The following is a 15,619-nucleotide window of genomic DNA, read 5'->3' as shown; positions in this document are numbered from 1 at the left end:
GGTGGGAAAATGTGTTATGGTCTGATGAAACCAAGGTTCAACTTTTTGGCCATCATTCCAAAAGGTATGTTTGGCACAAAAACAACACTGCACATCACCCAAAGAACACCATACCCACAGTGAAGCATGGTGGTGGCAGCATCATGCTCTCGGGCTGTTTTTCTTTAACTGTAACCGGGGCCTTAGTCAGGGTGGAGGGAATTATCAACAGTTCCAAATACCAGGCAATTTTGGCACAAAACCTTGAGGCATCCGTTAGAAAGCTGAAGATGAAGTTCAACTTTTAGCACGACAACGACCCAAAGCACACATCCAAATCCACAAAACTAGAAGATTAACATTTTGGAATGGCCCAGCCAGAGCCCAGACCTGAATCCAATTGAACACCTGTGGGGTGATCTGAAGAGGGCTGTGCACAGGAGATGTCCCCGCAATCTGACAGATTTGGAGTGCTTTTGCAAAGAAGAGGGGGCAAAAAGACCGTTGAAGCACCTTTTGATTTTATTATAGCACTCAAAGTATTAGTTTAAGGGTGTGCACACTTATGCAACCAGGTTATTGTTTGTTTTTTATTTTTCCCCCTCAAAGATTTTAGTTTATTTTTCAATTGAATTGTTCACAAAATAGGTCACATTAAGGTGGAAAGTGTTCTGACATGATTTATCTTTGTCAAAATTTTTTACATCACAAGAACCTGGCATTTTAACAGTGGTGTGTAGACTTATATCCACTGTATTTAGAAAATAGTAGAAAGGGACGCTGCAAACTATAAGAGTAATACCGCACAGTAAATCTTGTTTCCAGACATTTCCACCCAATGGCGCAGTTTGCATTGCGAAATAAACTTGGGACTTAACGAAGTAACCAGAGAAATATCTGCTTAATTACAGTAATATTATCGCTATAATTGAAATAGTACTCCGCTATATTGCTCCTTACCGCAAAAAGTAGTTTTATAATACTTTGTAATAATTATTTGTAATAGCAATAATACTTTGTATCCAGTCTAACTTTGTAACATTTTTTTCCTCCTACTAATGTTACAGCTCTGTCTATAAATTAAATCAGTGGTGCTGTAAATAGGCTCAGATTTGAGGAAACATTGTGAGGGGCCATTGTCAAGTCTAATTTCAAAAGTATTTCCACAATCTCCACTGCTCTTGGCAAGTGTTCTTAAGTAGCGCAAAAACTTGTCTACTTCTTTTAAGGTTTATTTTTGATCCAGGAAAGAACAAAGGAAATATGCAAGACCTGACAAAGGGAAAAGAACAAGACTGGCTGGTGGCCAAGTTTTACCTGCACGGCATTTTCTCTGACTTCTATCACTTCTTTTCAACAGTTTCACAAGACAGTGTGTTGTTGTACAGGTGCTGGTCATAAAATTTGAATATCATCAAAAAGTTGATTTATTTCAGTAATTCCATTCAAATAGTTAAACTTTATGTATATTATATTCATTCATTCCACACAGACTGATATATTTCAAATGTTTATTTATTTTAATTGTGATGATTATAACTGACAACTAATGAAAATCCCAAATTCAGTATCTCCGAAAATTTTTATATTACTTAAGACCAATACAAAAAAAATTATTTTTAGAAATGTTGGCCATCTGAAAAGTATGAACATGAAAAGTATGAGCATGTACAGCACTCACTACTTAGTTGGGGCTCCTTTTGCCTGAATTACTGCAGCAATGCAGCATGGCATGGAGTCGATCAGTCTGTTGCACTGCTCAGGTGTTATGAGAGCCCAGGTTGCTCTGATAGTGGCCTTCAGCTCTTCTGCATTGTTGGGTCTGGCGTATCACATCTTCCTCTTCACAATACCCCACAGATTTTCTATAGGGTTAAGGTCAGGCGTGTTTGCTGGCCAATTATACCATGGTCCTTAAACCAGGTACTGGTAGCTTTGGCACTGTGTGCAGGTGCCAAGTCCTGTTGCAAAATGAAATCTGCATCTCCTTAAAGTTGGTCAGCAGCAGGAAGCATGAAGTGCTCTAAAACTTCCTGGTAGACGGCTGCGTTGACCTTGGACCTCAGAAAACACAGTGGACCAACACCAGCAGATGACATGGCACCCCAAACCATCACTGACTGTGGAAACTTTACACTGGACTTCAAGCAATGTGGATTCTGTGCCTCTCCTCTCTTCCTCCAGACTCTGGGACCTTAATTTCCAAAGGAAATGCCAAATTTACTTTAATCATAGAACATAACTTTGGACCACTCAGCAGCAGTCCAGTCCTTTTTGTCTTTAGCCCAGGCAAGACGCTTCAAGAGTGGCATGACACAAGGAATGCGACAGCTGAAACCCATGTCTTGCATACGTCTGTGCGTGGCGGTTTTTGAAGCACTGACTCCAGCTGCAGCCCACTCTTTGTGAATCTCCCCCACATTTTTGAATAGGTTTTGTTTCACAATCCTCTCCAGGGTGCGGTTATCCCTATTGCTTGTACACTTTTTTCTACCACATCTTTTCCTTCCCTTCGCCTTTCTATTAATGTGCTTGGACACAGAGCTCTGTGTACAGCCAGCCTCTTTAGCTATGACCTTTTGTGTCTTGCCCTCCTTGTGAAAGGTGTCAATGGTCGTCTTTTGGACAGCTGTCAAGTCAGCAGTCTTCCCCATGATTGTGTTGCCTACAGAACTAGACTGAGAGACCATTTAAAGGCCTCTGCAGGTGTTTTGGACTAATTAGCTGATTAGAGTGTGGCACCAGGTGTCTTCAATATTGAACCTTTTCACAATATTAAAATTTTCTGAGATACTGAATTTGGGGTTTTCATTAGTTGTCAGTTATAATCATCAAAAATAAAAGAAATAAACACTTGAAATATATCGGTCTGTGTGGAATGAATGTATACATTATACAAGTTTCACTTTTTGAATGGAATTACTGAAGTAAATCAACTTTTTGATGATATTCTAATTTTATGACCAGCACCTGTATAATAGGCCCTTCCTGTATAATGGGAAGTGAAAGTAAAACCTTCGACCTTTCCAGTCAGCATCAGGTCACTGCACCTAAACTGCAGAGAGACTTTGATCCCGGTGTTTGCTCTGCAGCGAGGGAGTCAGGTTGCTAAGTTCCAGGTGCCGCACCTCTTCAACGATGTAATCGTCTGTTACCGCAACAAAAAAGTGTTTACACGCATGAAACGGGAGAAGGTGATGTCCCCTATTTGTCCCACACTTTCAGACTGCCTAAGTCCTTAGGATGTGCCATAGTCACTGGGCTATTAGAGTGAGGCTCTGGAGAGGTTTGTTCACATCATGCAGGCACAGAGATTACTGGGATCCACGATAGGCCATCTATACAGCCAGACACACTCGCTCGCGCACACACACACACACACACACACACACACACACACACACACACACAACATTTTGCAAAGTAAGTCTTTCATAGCTCGCTCCCAAAAACACTCCTTGAGGAACCGGGAGCTGCTGGAAGAGCCAAGTTCTGTGCAGTACTGTTGACAATCATATTAGCCTATTCCTCATGGCATTATCTGTGAGTTATTCTTATTTAATCTTGTCATCATAATTCCACATGACTTTAGATCAAGACATAATACCATGTCCACTCACAGAGTTTCAGAGGGAATACAGGAAACAATGAAATGTGAAGCCATGAAAAGGAAATGCCAATGGGTAGGGGAGGTATTTGTGCTTCCTTTGACCTCCTCTAGGCTCTGTATTATTGGCTTGCTCCTTTTCCAATCCCTTCGCGCCACTCTTAAGTGTGCAAAGGTCGAATCAATTCAAACGGAGACAGAACAGAGTAGCTCTGAACTCTGTGAAAAAGACACTGTAGTACATACATAGTCATTACGTCTTCAAGAGGCGTCACCACCATCTCCATGTTTTGTTTAGATAGAAAGCTGAGAAGGAATGCTTCCTCTGCTCGCAAAAATAATCTACTGTTCCAGCCGCGTTGTTAGAGAGCAACACAGTCCGCAACATTTTCTCTCAAACCCTAATTTATTGCACCCGATTCCAATCATATGCTGGTTGATTTGCTAAATCCGGTTAGTAAGAGACTGTATTGGAACTGTGGCACACCTACTGTTTTGGGATCCAGCCTGAGCCACCCTGGTCTGCTTATGTTGTTCAAATGTGCCAGTGTTATCTTAAGCTCTGGTTTACCCCATCCGAATCCACAGGGAACCCTGAAGGGCAAGGTTGCCATCAGACTAGTTGCAGTAGTTTCTCATGTATTTTCACAAAATATATTTTCCAGGAATGTAACTATAATGAGAATGGAGGTTTGAGCGTCAGTGAGAGAACCTAGCGGACATGGTGAAATGGTTATCAGCTATTTCATCTGCAGTAATTAGAGTGCATTTTTGGAGGTATAAAAAAAAATGCCTCTCTTATTGTTTTGGAAATGTGCAGTGGTTTTCCCAAAAAGGTTTCCTGGCGACCCAGCGACAGACAAAACAACACAGCCATATAAAGACAAACAGAAATGCACCACAGAGAAGAGAAGCAGAGTTGGAGTACACGTACACAATGAAGTTCCAGAATCAGGAAAGGTCAGTATATGACTATCGATCACAGTTTTTGGTGTCTTCATGGCCTGTTATCTGCTGATTAGACCTCAGAAGCAGAATTCCCAAGACCTTTCCTGGAATGTCACTGTTTCCATGCTGTAACTGTTGGCCATCTCCTGGAGTTATATTAAGGAAGCTCTTTAGCAGAGTGCTGTCTGAGGCCAGACGCCTTGACCCCTTAAGCCAAACAAAAAAAGACATATCAACTGGACAAGGGGTCTGGCCAAATGAAGAGGAAAACAAAGACAGCCACTCCACGTGGTGTAATCACCATATCAACTCAACACGGCTGACATGGGCTGACACTGCAGAATTCAACCCACAGAGAGTAACTATTGCATTGAAAGCCCTCTGATATTTGGGAAATGTTGATCTTAAAATAGCTATTGAAGGGGGCAGCTCCGCATGTAATCTGTTGATCTGGATCCCTCCGGAGTATTTCTCTAAGCCTTCTCCACCATGGACACGGACGGAGAGAGGCTGAAACAACCTGACCAACAGATGTGCAGGAGATGGGAAGTGCTGGTCAGTCACACCCTCTGTAAATAACAGCCTGCACACGCCATCTCCACCCTGGCCTGTCCAGCTGAAGGGTAAATAGAAGAGTAGGCCAGAAGGACCGGAACAATGAGGCACACACCAGGTAGATCATACTGCCTGGGTACTTGACAACAGCTATACGGTACAATAGCTGTTGTGCAGGAAGGTGCGTGTGTGCATTCCTTGTATTAAGAACTTTCCCTCGCTCCTTGAGGTGTTTTTTTTTTTACCTAAAATCTTTTTCAAAAAGTGCCTGTGAGTGAGCAGTTTACTGATAGTTTTACTGATAGGCACCTGTCACTAACGAAGCATGTAAAGGAAACATCACATCAGAAAAGACAAAAAAAAGAAAACCTTGTCATGGTAGATCAGGCCAAGTTTACTATCAACCCCTATAAACTGCTGTGTAAATACAGCACTGTGCAAAGGTCTTCCTGTAGGTATCTGAAAGTCAAACTAAAGCCACTTATTTGGGTAATAAATGTTGTTTGTTTCTAAACACTTTCGTTTGACCTTCAGGAGCTTTCGACGTTTCCACAGTACCGTACATCTGAATGACACCAGTGGAAGTCTGACACACGATGAACATCCCTCAACACCAGTTCACACATTCATTCCCTGTCTGTTTACACTGAACTGCTGGTTTCACCTTTCCACATAAAATATCTTAGACTGCAAATGCAAAGGAATATTGTCTGGGGGATGAGGTCCATTAAGGAAGACAAGTTGGGTGTTTATTTGTGCAGAGAAACATTGGAGAGGCCACCTAGAAAAGAAGGAATTTTGGTAAGCTACAGTATCGCTAATATTCTGACAACTACATCCACAAGTTTGGTTCTCTTTCATCATGACCATAAATACCAAATAAATACCGTAAGTATATATACGCTTCACTGTAGTATTGGATTTGTGCTTCAGGTCATCATCCAAAGAGGTGAACTTCCAACCCAGTTTCAGCTTTTTTGCAGAGAGACAACTATGTGAGAAGCCATCTAGCAACCATGGTATTTTGGTGAGGCTCTATCACTAACATTAAGGACTACATCCTCAAGTTTGTTATGACCATAAATATCTCAATATTTTTATTTGATAGTTTAGCTCATTGCCATTACCAGCGATAATTCAGACAGGCATGGTGGCTTTTACCTGACACGCCTGTCAACGATAAAGAAGTGTGACTTTGATGTGGACTAGAAATGATCAGGAAACACCAGGTCTCACCAGCAGTGTATGAGATTCTACAACAATTAGGCACACTCATTTTCTGGAGCATGTGTGCCATATTGCATCCACTTGAGTTAATCAGATCAAAAGACATAAACATGGGCCCATTAAGGTACCACTGTGTCGTCAACATGAATGTTCTTGCACATGCTATGTCTTGACAGTGTTTACAACACGTGTACAAAATTGACAGAAAATCATCATGATGTGTCCCCGTGGCCAATTAGTTTGGCGCTTTCGTACCAAATATCATGTCTTGAGTTCAAAAGGGGTTGAGGGCCCTGACTTCATTTGTGAATTTTCTTATCGCAGGGCGAAAAATCATGCAAATCAGTGCAATTCTGTAACTGCTGGTTCTCTGTGGCAAGACACATCACTCACCAACATTTCATAAAAGACTGGGTGTCATCTGAGATACTGTGTACAAACCACAAACATATGGACAATGGGACACACAGAGACTGATCTCAAAGGCATTGGCAGGGCAATAAAAGGGGACTCTAGTCCACATGTCTGTGGCCTGATGGGGCTGTCAAAAACAACACGCAAAGCGGCGTGTAGCTGCAGTACAGGAACAGCGCACAATGCCAGGGACGTGAATGACGTCCAACCTCTCCCACATTCACCATCCTAAACTACATGCCTTACTTACATGGTCAGCTCACTGAAACCATTCATTATCTAAAATACAGGCCAATTTGTTTGTTCAGGTAATTATTTTCAATGGGACTACTGTGACTCCTTGGGTGGATCTCACACACACACACACACACACGTTTGACAGAAAGACATCTCAGAGGAATGCTGTTCCTAGAGTAAATCAATGTCCATTGTTCTGTTTGAGAAGAATGTAGATAAAACATGAGAATGATTTATCTCAGACCGTATTCTATTCCAGTATTGGGAATATTTGTTTTAAAGCAGTCATATTACAACTGATATTGTAACTATAAAGTAATCTAGAAATGTTGCTCTGCAAGATATCCACACAATGACGGAAAAAGAATTCCATAGCAATTACTCAGTCACTAGCCGACCAATCCAGGCCTAGAACTGAAAGTGCAAAAATACTTCATAACAATAACCCTAACATTCTAACTTACCAGCAATTACTAGGCCTAAAACACCTGTGGTGCAGTAACAAATCATTGTCTTGAACACACATCATCTAATTTAACTTTGGCAAGCTTACTATTAAAAGAGTAAACTACTTCAGACGATAAGAGTTTTATTTAAGAATCCAGGTTGTTTAAGTAAGCTGCTAGGCTACAGATAGCCTCATTGAAACGGCAAAGGTGAACCGCGGTGGACTACCTACCTGAGCTTTAGGTTAGCCATGAATTCCTCCAAAGAAACGTTGTCCAGTAGAACAAAATCAGCCTTTCCAAACTCCAGACTCTCGTGTTCTGCCATTTTTTTTTTTGTTACAAAAAGTAGTCAAAGGAAAAATTACTTTTTTGTTAAACACAAGTCCGCCGAGGAGCTCCTCCACGACTCCAGGTAAACAACGGCGAGCTAGTCAATACATCTACTAAATGCTAGATTTTCGAACAGCATAGTTTTCATTCATGTAAATAACAGTGCAAGTGATACGATGTTGATTTGTACTCATTTAATTAACAACAACAACAACAAAAATTTGCAAACTATACAAAATGACTAAGGTTAAGAGTTTCCCCCACAAAATTCTTAGGTTTCAACCAAAAACGGATATTTTCAAATATATTTCATCTAGACAGACATATTGACTTCGGAGAAAAGGTAACCCTATCGTCCCAGTACACTAAAAAACCCTATATCTATAATCATAGAGCCTTTTCCTTGAATTTCTCGTGTGGACTCTGACCAATAGAATACTACCCGCCCTCGCGATGCTCCTCCTCTTGAATGTTGTTGCTATAACGTGTGAATAGCAAGTCGCGTGTGTAATTTTCAAAAATGTTTTAAAACTAATTCCCAGTTTTGAAACAAGTTGATTAAAAATGTGTATCAATCTATCAGGGATGAAGTCTTTTTTTGACAAGTTTTTCAAAAAAAATGTAGCCTGCAGTCGGAACCTGAAATGTTCCCATAATATTGTGCTATTGCCATATAAGGAAATATTTATGTCCTCTCAGACAGACATTAACATTTGTAAAGAATAAAAGATTAAAACCGGTATTATCTACTAGTTATTGGAGATAAAAAACCGGTTAGAAAATTCAAACTTAACTTCTATGTCACGGAATTTGGACAACTGACTGACCATATGTGAACCGCGGTGGACTACCTACCTGTCATTATATTATGATAAAACATTCTTACGTACTAAGGCATGTACCACATCCCAAGTGGAAAGATTGCAACACTTTTTCTTAAGTTAATTCAATCACTGATACTGTTGTAGTAGTAACCTACCTAACCGACTTCTATAATATACCCTAGTGTGCCATCTGGTGTTCGAGAGATGTACTCGTTTAGAACATGCTACTGTACTATAATAATCGTATTGAAATGCAAAAGGCCTGATTAGTCAATTGTGGAAATAATATATCTTTTTTTTAATGAAAGCTAACGTTCACCATACTATAAAAGCAACATATTTATTTTGCTAAATTAATGATTTTCATACATGTTGGAAGTGTTGCCAGCTGCAATCATACTGTTTTTCTCAAGGAGAATGATCTCCTTTATGGCATTTTTTTTTGTTGCAAAAAATGTATAATTTCTCCTTGCTTTCAAAACACATTTGTTTGACATTGATGTCAAACAAAATTCACATTTGGTCACAACTGATACAAACTACTGCCTTTACCTGTTCTGCACATAACTTCTTTGCACAATGGTTTCATGCATGAAAGAGGTCACCATTGAGTTGCTGTTTGCAAAAATGGTCCAAGCCATGGAAAGGGAAGAAAGGGTTTAAATGTGTATGTCAGGGCCTGACTGCAGGGATGCCACTCTCCGCATCTCTGTTAAGTTTTTTGTTGTTGTCCCCAATTAGTCTCTAACTGCCCTGCATTGTCTCTAACTGGCGATCCTATTTGATTTGGGGTTTCCTACATAATTTGTGGATTATTGTTTGTGCATTTCAGTTCTTGGTTGCGCCTTTTTTATTTTTATTTCATGGAAACCAATAAAGGAATGTATACTTACAACCTTTCTGCGCTTCAGGTCCTGCATACCAACTATATAATCCACCACAGAACTAGGCAGAGCTGGATGACGGAGGAATTCCTCGGAGGTAAGGAACTTGTCTCAGAGTTGTACCTTGCGCCATTGTCTTGATCCAGCATAAGACAATGGTGATGCGATCCCAGAGGTAGCCCCAGCAACCAGCCCAGAACCCCCCCCCCCCAGAGGTTTCTGCGTACCGATCTTGTGGTGGTGGAGTAGCTCAAAGTGGAATAAAAGGAGAGCTGCAGTGGAGTGAGTTTGGTGTGTTATTTTTGTCTTTTTATGCGGCACCAATGAATATGTATAGGCAAAATTAATGATACAATTAAAAAAATCTGAATATTCTGGCTTTTGTGTGTCATTGTTTCTGCATTGGTGATCTTTAGTGAAATAATTAATGGGAAAAAGAACATCTACTGGACTTTTATTCTATATACAGTATCAACAAATGGCACAGCCATAAAAGGTGAACCATATTGGGGTATATAGTTAGTTTGTATTTATTGGGTATTTATTACTGATTGGAATAACCTTTCATGAGATGACGAGATGTATATTTTGATGCAAGTATTGTCAACTCTCATCGTCTTACATCTCACATGCGTGACTCGCTCCCCCTGCCTGCCCCCTACTGTCCAACTTACACACTATATATTTCATCAACTACACTACACAAGTGCTTGATTTTGATGTTGCTGTCGAAAGTGTTTCCTGCGTAGGATATTGTGAATCACATGACACAAATTAGAAGCGATGTAACCACTATGCAAAATGAATCTACATATTAGTGACATTAAGTCATATTCAAGTGCTAAGGTCAGTAAGTTTACCTTAAAATAAAAAGACAGGGTCCATACAAATGCCCAGAACAGGATAGAAAGTGATATTCCTGGATTTCCCAGTGAGCACAGTTTAATGAATAATCAGGAAGTGGAAGCTGTGTCACAAGCCAATCACAACCAATAATAAGGCTGTCCCTCAAAACTCAGTGCTCAAACAAAGAGACTTAGGAGAAAAGCCACGGAGAGGCCAACAATCTCTTATCAGGAGCTACTGAGTTCAGTGGCTGAGAGTGGAGCAACGGAGCACTGATCATCCATATCAACAGCTGTGCATAAAACTGTCCTGTACTTAAAGGTCAAAAAGCATCTTAAGGCACGTATAAGTACCATCTGTTCCCAAATATACACACAAATTAAATAAGAGGCATTAGGTGATCCTGTCAATTTGGAAATACAAAACGTGACCTGTGAATGAATATAGTAGCCTAACTCTGAGCTTTACGCTTTAGTCTACGACTTTCCTTGATACAGCAGTGAGCCTCCAAATGTGATGGTATTGGATGCTGAAGTGGCCCAGGAGCTACCGCGGTTATGCATGATGTAAACTAGGGCCCCTCTGCGTAGAAAGGTCATATAGTTAGACAGGTTACCTACACTGGCAGGACTCTTCAAGTAGGTGTGAGAGAGAGACACCCAGTAACCATTGACCACCAACCACAGGTCTGTCTTAAGACCATTGCTCCCACTCTGTGTAGAGAAGAAGAAATGGTAGACTCCATTGACAGGAGCTCGGAACACCCCAGTCTTCTTGTTGAAGGCTCGTCCGACATTCACAAGGACAGTCTTGTACTTGATACAGTTCATTTTCCCTGAGATGCGGCTGGGATAGGAGGCGAAGAAGTGGATATTTCTTCTCCGAGCTGCACGAGTGAAAAAATACCAGAGGTCAGCTTGGACATTTAGAGAGAATTGGTACAAGTGTTTTGACTGGGTTCATGAAAAATGTGGGGACGCACGTTTTGGCTTCTTCTTACACCTCCAGTTGATCTTGTCTCGGCTCACGCAGGTCTGATTTTTCCTGCACTTTCCACACACAATGGTGTTGATATCTACGAGGGGGGAAAAGTGTGACATGTTTAGATTGTAAAACCCTGGTAAAATACCACATCAAGGGACACTATACACAGCTTTTGCGTCCCTAAATCGGAATTGTAGGATGGTCCTAAGAAGCCGGAGAATCCACATTGCAAATGGCTTTAGTGTGGAGCGATGCTTAGCTCAGAAACACAACTACCTGCACAATACGCCAGATGGCACGCGGATGGTTTGGTGAACTGGTAGACGTAATAATTCCCCCGGCACTTCTTCACCTTAATGGGCGTGGACTTGAAAGCGCAGCACTTCTTGTTCCAGTGGCCACAGACATTGCGGGTGACGATCCCGTTCTTCCTTCTCGGGTGCGGGCCGGCCAGCCACAGGGGGGCGTGCGTGCCGCACTTTTCTTGAGGCACACACCGCTCTGGCATTTGGAGGCTCTGGCCCTTATAGTAGAGGCGGTACCAGCCACGCCACTTGACGTTGCGGTCACACATCTTGTACTTGGTGCTGGTGTTGGTGGCCCTCCAGGCCTGGTCCAGGACGGTGTAGTGAAAGCAGGGATCGATGGGTCGCGAGCGGTCGTCTTCTGATGGCAGCGAGATGTCCTCGATGTCATGATTTGGGGGGTAAATGAGAGAAGTGCTGCCTGCCAGAGATATCAAATAGACGGATGCCAGAAAATAATTGTTGCATGCATACCTTGTAAAGGATGTCAGTGATGATACAGTTTCAGTTATTGACAATAATAAAATCTACTTCAGTAAATTTACGTCAGACATTGCAGTCAGAAGATATGATCAGATGTAATAGGTTGTCAGTATCTTCATTTAGTTCACTGACCTATTTCTCTCGTAGTATCATTCTTATGTGTTTTCTGCATCTGTGCATGAAGAAACGTCAAAAAAGGCTTAGAATTGCTCTCAGAAAAAATGCTCTCTGAAATCAAAGGTTTCTCGTTTAGTTGTTATTCATTTTGGCAGTTACTATTTTCATGGTAAATCAAGCTTCATTGTGGTTGTCCCTAATGCTTTAATTAAACCATTACATTTTTTAATGGAGCAGCAACCTTGGAAAGGTCCTGCATTCTCATCTGAAGAGGGGTTCAAAATCCTTTCATGATGTGTTATATGGCTCACCAAAAGCCATGAATAAAATGTTGCTTTAATATGACTCATATGACAACCAAGCGAGGTACTTACTCAAGCTAAATCATGTACCAAATTTAAGTTATCCAGAAAGCTCTGAAAATTTGCTAAATCTAGTGATGAAGTAGCCTTAGTGGCACCATTGGATGTACTGTAAAATGAATGGGTTGAGCCAAGAGTGATCCGCTGGTTTTAACTGGGAGTTGAGCCCCATTAATGCAGTATAAACTAAACAATTTGTATTAATGAATAACCCCCCTAACACCTTTTTAGCTGAATGCATTATTTAAAAATAAAAACATTAAAAAACTAAGAATTTTAACCTAGTAATTTAATTGAAATTCAAATCCTTACCTGACTCAAGACTTGTAGCTGTTGCATAATTGTTGTTTGTTCACATTTCAAGTCTTCAATATACTGCGTGGATACAGAATATTGTTTATGACAATAACAAATTAATGACAATTCTATTATTCTAAAGGATTAGTTAATATCATGTTTTACACTGGAGAATGTAGACACACCTAAAACCTGCAAGGTGCATGTGCCCAAAACATGTTTACCTTATAGACAGCAGCAAGTTGCGTCATCAATGGTTGATCCTCAAGTCTCCAAATGTTAACCTCAGCCTGGAATAGTACGATATTTAAAAAAAGTCTGTTTATGTTTTGCTAACTTTTGGGCCTTCTATGGCAGTGTACCAATCTCATTGAAAGTTTAGGTAAGTATGGTTTGGAACTTCCATCCAAAGTAAACAACATTGGGACAACAATTGTGTTTTTGGATACATAGTGTTTACACTGTTGTCTCGCTCCAAAGCTCTGTCTTCTCTACTTAATTGATACTCACAGAAGTGGCATTCTCCATCGATCCCACTGGGTATGATAACAGAGTAAAGAATGCCACAGCTAAGGAAACCATCTAGAGAAACAGTTAAATATTATTTAAACCATACAAGAGTAAAAAAATAAAATTGTGCGATTCTTAAATACAAGTTTTACTGAAACACTACTTAAAAGAGGAGAGCGATAAAAATTAAGGTATTTAACTTTAATTGATGCCTACTAAATGTTCCTACCTTGAAACGCTGCATCTCAAGGTGAGAGTCAAGAGACCCTGTAGATTACAAAACCAAAATAAAGGAAAACTGTCACATAACTCTGTATTATGGAGCAAATTATTAACATAACATGCAAATAAAGGATATTAATAAATACCAACGGGGCAAGAGCTGACATTTCGTTGCATATAGTAAAAACCTATAGTTAACGACGTGTACAAGAGTCTCACCTGTGAACCTCAGAATCTTGAAAAGCTGAAACCCTGTCAGTACATGTGCTTTTATACCCATACTAGGACTAATGCCACAAGCACAAAAAAGAGAAGTTCAGGACTTCAGTTTAACAGTATTTTACTCAGAGGCTTTTGGTGTAACTTTTCACAGGCAAGATGCAGACATGTACAGTAATTATCATGCCATAGGCAGTTTTGGAAGCAGTGTGGTCAAGCAGTCCCCAGAAAAACTTTAGTCATTGCCATGCAAAGTTTTTGCATCCATTCAGATATATTCTCTTTTTCTGAAACTAAATATTTTGTCTTTAACTGAAATATTAAATAAAGGGAACAAATGAACCAGTGAACAAATTATTTTAATATCAAATCAAAGGCACCTGAGTTAACAAAATAAGATTTCTGAGAATGTATGCAATGTAGAAATGTGATTGCCACTTGTAGTCAACTGGTTGTGTGCAATTACTGCAACCAACCTTGCATGCAGAACATTGAACCCAATGAAATATGTGGGTTTTTGGGTTATTTCTGGTACTGCTGCGCCTTCATAACGGAGTTTAGGTCTGGACATTGGTCAGGTCATGTAAAATGTGTTGCATTTCAGTCATATTGTTGTAGACATCTTCAAATAGTTAATTGGCTGTTGCATAGTAAACATGATCTACGTGTAACTTTTGTGTCACAAAGTAGGCTAATGTGTGGCGTTGGCTGGTTTAGCAGTCTATGTCAATGACTATGGCAGAGTGTGTGTATATATAGCATTCTTTAGAAATGTTGGCCCATATTGATAGGATAGCATCTTGCAGTTGATTTGTGGGATGCACATCCAGGGCACCAAGCTCCCGTTCCACCACATCCCAAAGATGCTTTATTGGGTTGAGATCTGGTGATTGTGGGGGCCATTTCAGTACAGTGAACTCATTGTCATGTTCAAGAAACCAATATGAAATGATTCGAGCTTTGTGACATGGTGCATTATCCTGCTGGAAGTAGCTATCAGAGGATGGGTACATGGTGGTCATAAAGGGATGGACATGGTCAGAAACAATGCTCAGGTAGGCCGTGGCATTTAAACCATGCCCAATTGGCACTAAGGGGCCTAAAGTGTGCCAAGAACACATCCCCCACACCATTACACCACCACCAGCAGCCTGCACAGTGGTAACAAGGCATGATGGATCCATGTTCTCATTCTGTTTACGCTAAATTCTGTTGTAGCCCATCCGCCTCAAGGTTGTGCGCGTTGTGGCTTCACAAATGCTTTGCTGCATACATCGGTTGTAACGAGTGGTTATTTCAGTCAAAGTTGCTCTTCTATCAGCTTGAATCAGTCGGCCCATTCTCCTCTGACCTCTAGCAGGGCATTTTCGCCCAGAGGACTGCCGCATACTGAATGTTTTTCCCTTTTCACACCATTCTTTGTAAACCCTAGAAATGGTTGTGCGTTAAAATCCCAGTAACTGAGCAGATTGTGAAATACTCAGCCCGGCCCGTCTGGCACCAACAACCATGCCACACTCAAAATTGCTTAAATCACCTTTCTTTCCCATTCTGACATTCAGTTTGGAGTTCAGGAGATTGTCTTGACCAGGACCACACCCCTAAATGCATTGAAGCAACTGCCATGTGATTGGTTGATTAGATAATGCAATTAATGAGAAATTGAACAGGTGTTCCTAATAATCCTTTAGGTGAGTGTATATACATATACACACAGCTCCGGAAATAATTAAGCGACCACTGCACCTTTTTCTAACCTTTCCAAAAAGTTGAAAAGGAAAGTATTGAGTGAGGAACAGAAGCATTCAATTTGCAGTGGT

The 15,619-nt window shown here is 40.6% G+C and overlaps 2 protein-coding genes across 2 annotated transcripts in view; both read right to left on the bottom strand.

The window, feature by feature from the left end:
- myo1d (myosin 1D) overlaps positions 1–8,082 on the bottom strand; it is a 67,742-nt gene extending 59,660 nt beyond the window's left edge. Inside the window, exon 1 of the mRNA XM_010866286.5 lies at positions 7,647–8,082. Within this exon, the coding sequence (XP_010864588.1) occupies positions 7,647–7,741 (95 nt within the window). The 5' untranslated portion in view covers positions 7,742–8,082. The remainder of the gene's footprint in view (positions 1–7,646) is intronic.
- Positions 8,083–8,557: 475 nt separating this feature from the next.
- On the bottom strand, positions 8,558–13,860 carry LOC105007958. The gene is made up of 9 exons (XM_010867106.3): positions 13,800–13,860; positions 13,588–13,625; positions 13,359–13,430; positions 13,073–13,138; positions 12,864–12,926; positions 12,205–12,244; positions 11,561–12,010; positions 11,283–11,375; positions 8,558–11,186 (listed from the first exon to the last, which is right to left on the bottom strand). The coding sequence occupies exons 1-9, from the start codon at positions 13,858–13,860 to the stop codon at positions 10,777–10,779; spliced, it is 1,293 nt and encodes a 430-aa protein (XP_010865408.1). The 3' UTR covers positions 8,558–10,776.
- Positions 13,861–15,619: the final 1,759 nt, after the last annotated feature.

This window comes from Esox lucius, chromosome 5, assembly GCF_011004845.1.
Source record: "Esox lucius isolate fEsoLuc1 chromosome 5, fEsoLuc1.pri, whole genome shotgun sequence".
NCBI classification, from domain to species: Eukaryota; Metazoa; Chordata; class Actinopteri; order Esociformes; family Esocidae; genus Esox; species Esox lucius.
The sequence above is the reverse complement of the archived record's forward strand: the minus strand, read 5'-3'. Positions and strand labels throughout refer to the sequence as shown.